The 8,015-nt window shown below is 40.6% G+C and overlaps 1 protein-coding gene across 1 annotated transcript in view; it reads right to left on the bottom strand.

Moving 5' to 3' along the window:
• Positions 1–68: 68 nt before the first annotated feature.
• The window catches only part of LOC148648133 (brefeldin A-inhibited guanine nucleotide-exchange protein 2-like), a 44,494-nt gene continuing 36,547 nt past the window's right edge, over positions 69–8,015 (bottom strand). Inside the window, exons 37-39 of the mRNA XM_088607420.1 lie at positions 6,665–6,803; positions 5,426–5,543; positions 69–4,950 (exon numbers count right to left, since the gene is read on the bottom strand). Coding sequence (XP_088463546.1) covers positions 4,753–4,950; positions 5,426–5,543; positions 6,665–6,803 — 455 coding nt within the window. The 3' untranslated portion in view covers positions 69–4,752. The remainder of the gene's footprint in view (positions 4,951–5,425; positions 5,544–6,664; positions 6,804–8,015) is intronic.

Genomic DNA, 8,015 nt, shown 5'->3' with positions numbered 1-8,015 from the left:
CATTTAACTTTTGACGTTAGTACAGTAATTATAAAATGGTGGTAAATGGACGGAGAGAACACCACACATCACAGTATTTCAACTTTATTGATTAATTGACCAGTTGCATGGAAGAGTACAATAGGGTTTTTGATTTGTTACATATATATATAATTTACATGAAAATTTTACATATTTCATCATAGTTCCACAGAAATGTAGACATCCACACTTGCAGGTGATGCTTTTCAAAACCGTTTTTTAAATACACTTCATGGGATTACATACATCGTCATTTACAAAACTACATACTAAGAACTAGATTTTACAGACAAGTTAGGGGCCAGACATCTTGCACAGACGGTTTCAAGAGAAAGTACAGCATGTCATTTCAAAGCTTTAGACAGCACTAAATGGAGTTTCAGCAGCTTCATGTTCCATTCCAAGCTACTCTAGTTTTCTGAAGGTTCCCCACACTGCGGCAGGAATGCAGTAGTATTAAGGTTCCTAAGTAACCCAGACACAAATACTCCTTCAGCAAAAGGGCTAAAATGATTGAATCACACCCATTTATGTCCATGACTCCATGGATCCTAAAGCAAGTCATATTATCTCACTTTTTACCACTAAAATGATTAACTCGTGAATAAACAGGGAATATTATAGCCTCAGATAATACCTCCAGGTTTGAAGAATTGCACATGGGTCATTGTCTGTATAGACGCAGATAATTTTAAAATGTTAAAAAAATCTCTCGTGCTGCTGTGTTCACACATGCATTTACATAAACATACATACAAGGTATGTGTGATAAAATATAAACCACCATGGAAAAATAATAGAAAATTACATGCATAGAACAATTGCAAGTCTGTTCTGTTAAAAATTAAGTTACATGGTATTTAAATATTAACATTAACAATGCTGTGGTAAATTAATAAGTACATTGTGATTAATTTCTATAAATTCCTGTTATTCTCCAATTCCCCACAAAAATTGTGTAATTTTATCTCCAACATTATTTCCATTCTTTTCCAGTTCTGCTAACTTGGAGAATTAAGGGTTCTAAAACATTCAATGACCTCACATATCGTTCTTTGAATTTATAAACCAGTTAACGACCATGTTCATTTCAAATCCTTGAATTCAAATTTCAGGAGAACTAATCATAAAAAACATGAATGAAGGATCATAACGTAAAAGTTGAATTGAAATTTTGACGAATATCTTCATGCTGGGAAGCCACACCCACATTATTCCAAGACCTTCCTGTAACCCAAAGGACTGTTATATAAAATTAATGAAGCACCCAAAATGCCTATAATGACCTACAACACCTCATGTGCTTTGTGTCTGAAAATACAGGAGAGGATTACAAGACCTTACAAGTTCCTTATAAGCCTTATAAGTTTATTTATTTTTTACTAAGTAAAAAACTTATATGTTTTGGTATTTGATACCACCAGAGCTCATCATGGATTTTATTACTTTCACTGCAAATAATACACGACTAAGTCCTCATTATTTAAAACTGTAGGACTTATTCATGTATTACATCAGTGTTACTCAACCTTTTTATGTCAAGAATCTTTTAACCTCATAGTTCCTTTAATATACAGGTCATTTTGCCCATCTTGTTATTGCTACATTTCCAACTCACGCTGTTAAGTTTAAATCACAGCAAGTGATTCAGTCTGTGGCCTGAGTGGCTCACAAGCAGTACTGGGGGAGCTATTGAATGTTCCATGGCATGCAAACTTACCTTTTGTATAGTGTTAACGGTCATTTAACATTTTAATTTACTTATCTTTTTACATTCTTTAAACAGCCGACTGTAGATTCATTAAGCACTGTATTGCATGTGAGCCAAAATAAATCTCACGTACCTGAAAAAAAAAAACTATACTTAAAACTGTTCTAAGTTTCACAATAGTATCTGGCTAGTAAGGCATCGCTAATTAAACATCAATGTACAGTAGAAGTTTAATGATAGTCAGTCTTTTACTTCATCTTCATCAAACCCAAGACCCTGAAGGCAAAGCCATTACTGCCCATGCTCAAATGGATGTGATGAGCAGTAACTAAATTTACCTTAGCTGGTCATATGGCCGTACAGATCATCTTTATTCTATAAACTTATTTTGGCAGCACACTGCAGGGGGCAGGTTTTATCATGTACTGGAGCATAGTTGTGCATAAGAAAAATGAAGAACTTAAATGCAGTAAAATGCATTTGAATGATTCTTAACATCCCTTTGTGGAGAGGAGCTGACAGAGCAGTGATATGCTCACTCTGAGTGGAGGGTGGGATCTTAAGAAATTCCACTCACTCGCCTTCACAAAACAAAAATTGTCACTTTTTTGCTTTAAAAGGTTTTTAATGAAATGTCACACAGGCCTACAAGGATCCTGCCAAAGACTAGTAGCTCGGCTAAAACACGTACACAAACACAAACTTCAAAATACATGAACTTGTGCTGACTGGATCAAAAAACAAAACTGATGGTGTTATATGACATATAATGTCAATTTGAGGATCGCTGCAGCAGCACGCTGGAAACTTGTGACAGTCTGCAAGTTAACAGACACTTTGAATGGTTTAACTCATTTGATTTAAATCATCCCCCTGGATGATGTTTCACTTTTAATGAACATATATGCTTAAGCTGCTTGTCTAAATGCCAAAAATATATACCCATGTGCTTGCTCACAAAGAGGGCTTGTTCAAAAACTAAAATCTGAATTATGTTTGAAAACCTTAGTTGAATATACTGGGAAAGCACCCCTGTCCTGCCTGACCAAAGACAAGGTGAACCCCAGACAGGATTTTGGAATGTAACGATTTAAACCTCCCTTGATGTTCAAAAAACAAATTCAATAAAACAAAATGGTTCCCTTTGTGACAGCCAGATGAATTCACCGCTGCGTGCAAGTCAGGAGTGTGCTACTCTTCAGTGGTGTATGAAGTTGACTCCACTTATACGTGGGGGTCTCTGAGATCCTCAGAGATGACCAGCGCTACATAAATGCCACAAACTAATAAAGTTAATAACGTAAACCTCAAAGCTGCCAAAAGGTTTCAGAAGTTGTGCTGTAGCAGATGCATCTCTGACTTTTGGTATCTGGTGGACTAGGGTATTCATGATACCATACAATGCTCAAGAAAATGAAATTTAATTTTAAAGCTTAATTGTGCACCTCACAGAAAGAGGTAAAATATTCACCCTGCCTACATGTCAGCTTTTACAATTTAGTCTCTGTTCAAAAATGCAGTCAAGCTTGTTTCTACCTCAAGATGACAGAAGAGCTCGGCGTGGATGTGGCCTGAGAGAGGACAAGCCCCTGACCGAGAAAGCGATGCTCACTAACGCCGGGACAGAGAAAGCAGACAGTGAGAATACACAAGCTTTAAGAATTTTATGCTTTTGTCAGGTTTTAGGCCTTTCATATTATTAACAAAGACAACAATTTTCCTTAACATATGAAATATAAGGCTTGTAGGAACTGGAAAAAAAAAACACTACCTACATTTGCTCATCACATTCAAACTTTTTTCAATTATTTTGTTTATGTAAAAATGATATATTTGATGCCAATTAGATTTACAGGCATGACTACCATCTAGGAGAGACAAATGCCTTAGCAAGAGGTGGTAAAAATGGACAAAAAAATTAAACGGGTTGTAAAAAGCTTTAAACTCCCCAGTGTTCACCTTTCGCTGTAGGAAAATACATTTCAATGTGTAATGAGTTAAAAAAAACAATACTTTATAATAACTCATACAGTATGTAGAAGATCTGTGTTTGAATTACCATCAGTAACAAAGTTAAGCATAACATATTTGCAAGATGTTTGCAAGTACAAACATCTTACAAGTTTGCAAGACAAGAAAAGGACCACACAACTGTGCACCAAAGACTGAGGGCCTCTTCTATGTACTAGGATATACAGTGTTGCTTCCAAACCAAAAGTAAAAAAACTAGTTGTAGACAACACAAACAAGGAAACAAGAAGCCAAAGAACAGCACATGTAAAACAGCAATATTTTAAATCATGAATCTGTGCCCTAAACGAAGAGACCGTCACTATCTGAAGTAGGATTTTGTAAAATGACAGGGCAAAATTCCTCTCTTTCAAATCATACTCATGGGCCCAGAACGATGCCCATCAAAAAACCTCCACTCCTCTGTCTTCTGTAGCAACGCCTAGTTCCACATATAGTCAAACAAATTCCAAGAGAATGGATTCTGCAGTCCACTCGCCAGGACAAAACTTGTTTTATTTGGAATTCAAGAGGAATCTAATATACAAGACATTCAGTTTCACAGCGAGACTAGGAGACCCCAGATTCAGAGCTGAAAAAATAGTGTGTGACAGCAACGACTGCCAATGAAGTTGCAGTGCTGCACTTCCACTGGGCCACGGGATGGGATTATTTTTAAAATGATAGGCACTGGTTTTAAATAGCTCTCTGCACACTACACATAACTTTCAGGCATAAAGGTTTTACAGTATTCCATAAAGAGGGAAAATAATATTTTGGAATTTTATTTTACATTTTATATCTTTGTATCACACTAAAAAAAAAAAGATCAATGCTGCCATATGGGTTGTAATATCATTAATAAATTATTCTTTTCATTGACTTAATACGAGCATTCCAAGGGGTTTCTGCTCAGTCTCGGGCTGTGGAGTACTTTGGTACGGGGGGAGCTGGGTCTGGGCTTCAGAGACGCCTCACCCCTTCGATGGGAGGCTCCAGGCGGGTGTCCCCTACACCCCCGCGGCGGGCGCCACTCTCCCTGGCTCCGTGTCCCCCACCAGCCGAAGCTGCCCCTCGGCGCTGGAGATCTTAAAGACGGACCCGATCCGCAGGAAGAAGCGCCGCAGAACCACTCTGAGCTCGGGGATCAGGTCGAACTGCATGATCTCGCACAGGTAAGGGTAGTAGCAGGAGGCGTGGTCTCTGAACTGAACGGTTTGAAGAACAAAAAGAAGAAAAAAAACAGAACGGTCAGGACATCCAGATGAAGCAGTGAAAAATCCCTGACGCGCCTGCGTTGCTTACATTTTTTCTGAAATTTCTCTCTAAAAAGAACCTTTTTCCTCTCCCTCATGTCGCAGTGTTTCCTCTGTCCAGACATTTTAAAAACAAAGTGAAGGGGGATATACCACAGTAACTAGTTTTGTTACTCACTTCATAAAAACACTTGCCTGTGCACACCTACTGCTTCACCAAAGGGAATTCAACATTCCTGGGAACTCGTCACACTCAAGCACTGAGTCCAGAACTACTGAACTCCTGACGCTTAACAAGATCAGACGCCAGTGTAGTGTAGTTACTGGATCTATACATGACGCTAAGATGCTGACATACACTTCAGCCATGTGACACTAACGTTTCGTGTCACTCGAGTGGGAGAGAGCCCGAGGCAGGAAGGGCTACCTTGTCATCGGTGAGCTTCAGTGTCTTGGTGAGGAGGAGGAGCAGTAGGCTGGTCCAGGCCTCTCGGTGGCTCTCTGAAGTCAGGGTGATGAAGTACGCTAGAGCTTCGCTGCACACCCTGAGGAGACAAAGTTGAGGAAAGCCTCTTTAGCCCACAGCTATTTGAGGTTTACACTTTCAGTTCTAGCTCTGTTAAAGCAATAAAACACATCAATTCATACAAACCCCGATCGGTGTACAAGCATCTGAAATTCAATTTTGCAAGACACAGCTCAGAGCACAAGCTGACAAAACACCAGACAGGTTTTTAACCAAAGAAACTATTTCTCAGTGTTACAGACGCATAAGAATGCAGGCAAAACCTTTAAAACAAGGATCTGAAAATCATGTTATTCTGCTTGCTTTATACAGTATATCAGTATGGGACTGCTATACAACAGATGCATGAATCCCTTGCTTATTATCATCACTCCATGATTCTACAGCGGAGAAATCGCTGTCAGCCTAATCATACTACTAGCCCGCAAGAATCTATCAACCAAGTAGTCCAGACGGCTGACTTGGAATCCACTCAACCGTTCGTCAACCCTCAGATGACCAAATCTGAGCCATAACTGGCACAGTGGCCAGTATTGCTGCCCTGGGTTCAATTCCTGGGGTGCTATCTATGTGGAGTTTGTATATTTTCCCTGAATTTGTATGGGTTTCCTCCAGGTGCCCTGGTTTTCTCCCACAGTCCGAAGAATTACTGGTTGGCTCATTGGCTTCTGGGAAAATTGGTCCTGGTGCAAGTATGTGCATATTTGTGTCTGTATCGGAGAGTGCCCCACGATCAACTGGCATCCCATCCAGGGCGTATCCAGATTTTGTGCTGCTGCCACTCTTTGAACAAGACCCCTGATTAGAGCATGAGGGGGTAATTGTGGGTCCAGAAATGACACAACAAAATTTGAATGATTAGAAGATCAATGTAAACATCACTTGGATTAATTCTTCATGTTACTATGGATTAGAAAATCCATACGGATTCCAGATGGATGAATAATTGACAATAATCTTAAATGAAAAAAAAACATGAAAAATTAGCAAAGATGAACAATACAGTAGGTACATATTGGATAATTGTTTTCAATCAACAGCTGTCCTTGAGCTAAATGCATTTGAACAAAAGACGCTGACTGGTTATAGGCTTCAGTGAATAAACCTCCATTTTTGTAGTACTCCAGTTTCCAGACTCACCGAAGGAGTCGCCCCTGTATGGCACTCCAGGAATCCTTCAGCTTGTCATCCATGTACATTCTGAACAGAATGCGCAAACAGCAGGCCAAGCTGCTGGTCTCCTGTTTCAACAGATTGGGCTTTGATTTCCCCTTGAATCCTGCAAAAAAAAAAAAGCTAAAAACAGCTAAAAGCAGATTGGGAACTGTTGCACTTCAGCAGAATAGTTGGTTTTGCAGGGAAAACTGCTGGTGAGCTGATGAATGACTGAAAGCTTGTTGCAGTATTAGATCACTTTATTGGCCATATACAATTTCTTGTATCAGGAATTTTGTCTTTTCGCATACCCCAACTTGCTGTCCATGAGACACACAGACAGGGAGAGAAGCTTGGGGTCAGAGCGCAGGGTCAGCCATTTATACGGCGGCCCTGGAGCATCTGGGATTAAGGGCCTTGCACAGGGGCCCAACGGGGCAGGACTCCTCTGCCGGCTGCGGGATACGAACCAGCAACCTTCCATCCACAGCCACAGATCCTTAGCTGCAGTGACTTCCCCTCCTGCTTGTCCACATTCAAGAACATTACAGAGCACATTCCTGGAGCCCATAGTAATGGGTCATGTGTCCCTTCTCAGACAACTGCAGAGCTGTGGTTCTTACACAGAGCTTCAGAAGGATACTGATTAAAAACACTGAGAATAATGTGCCGACCCTAATTATTGGCTAATAACGGGAGAGGTCAAACTCGGGAGCTCAAACTAGCTTTTTGTTTTTCTGTACAGCCCACCAGGAAGCCTTGGTATGTAGAGATCTGCTAAAAAAAGATGAGATATGTTTGGTTTGGGCCAGAGACAGTAAAATTCCAAGTTAGTGTTTTCATTACTCCTGGTTATACATATACTCTCAATTTATAAATATTTGCAGACCTTACCTGCAGTGCCTATTACTTCATTACATTCACCACTAAGGGTGCATCCAGACTGCATTATTAAGTTCTTGCAATCTTGTGCAGAGCATGTCAATCTTTTTTTGGGACCATCATGCACAGACCCAGTGACCTCAGCTCCCAGGTGGCATGGTGGTTGTCACTGCTGGCTCACTGAGCAGGGGCCCTGGGATCAATTGCAGACCTGGGGTGCTGTCTGTGTAGAGTTTTGATGTTGGCGCCGATTTCACATGGCTTTGCTCTAGGTGCTCGAGTTTTCTCGCACAGTCCAATGACATACCGGTGGGCTAATTGGCTTCGGGGAAAATTGGCCCTGGTGTGAGTGTGTGCGTCCATGTGCCCCCTGGGAGGGACTGGCGTCTTGCCCAGGGCGTACCCTGCCCTGTACCCGCTGATTGCCGGGATAGGCTCCGGTTCCCTCACTACC

This window comes from Lepisosteus platostomus, chromosome 15 (genome assembly GCF_059453375.1).
Source record: "Lepisosteus platostomus isolate fLepPlt1 chromosome 15, fLepPlt1.hap1, whole genome shotgun sequence".
NCBI lineage: Eukaryota > Metazoa > Chordata > Actinopteri > Semionotiformes > Lepisosteidae > Lepisosteus > Lepisosteus platostomus.
This window is presented reverse-complemented; position numbering and strand designations above follow the sequence as displayed.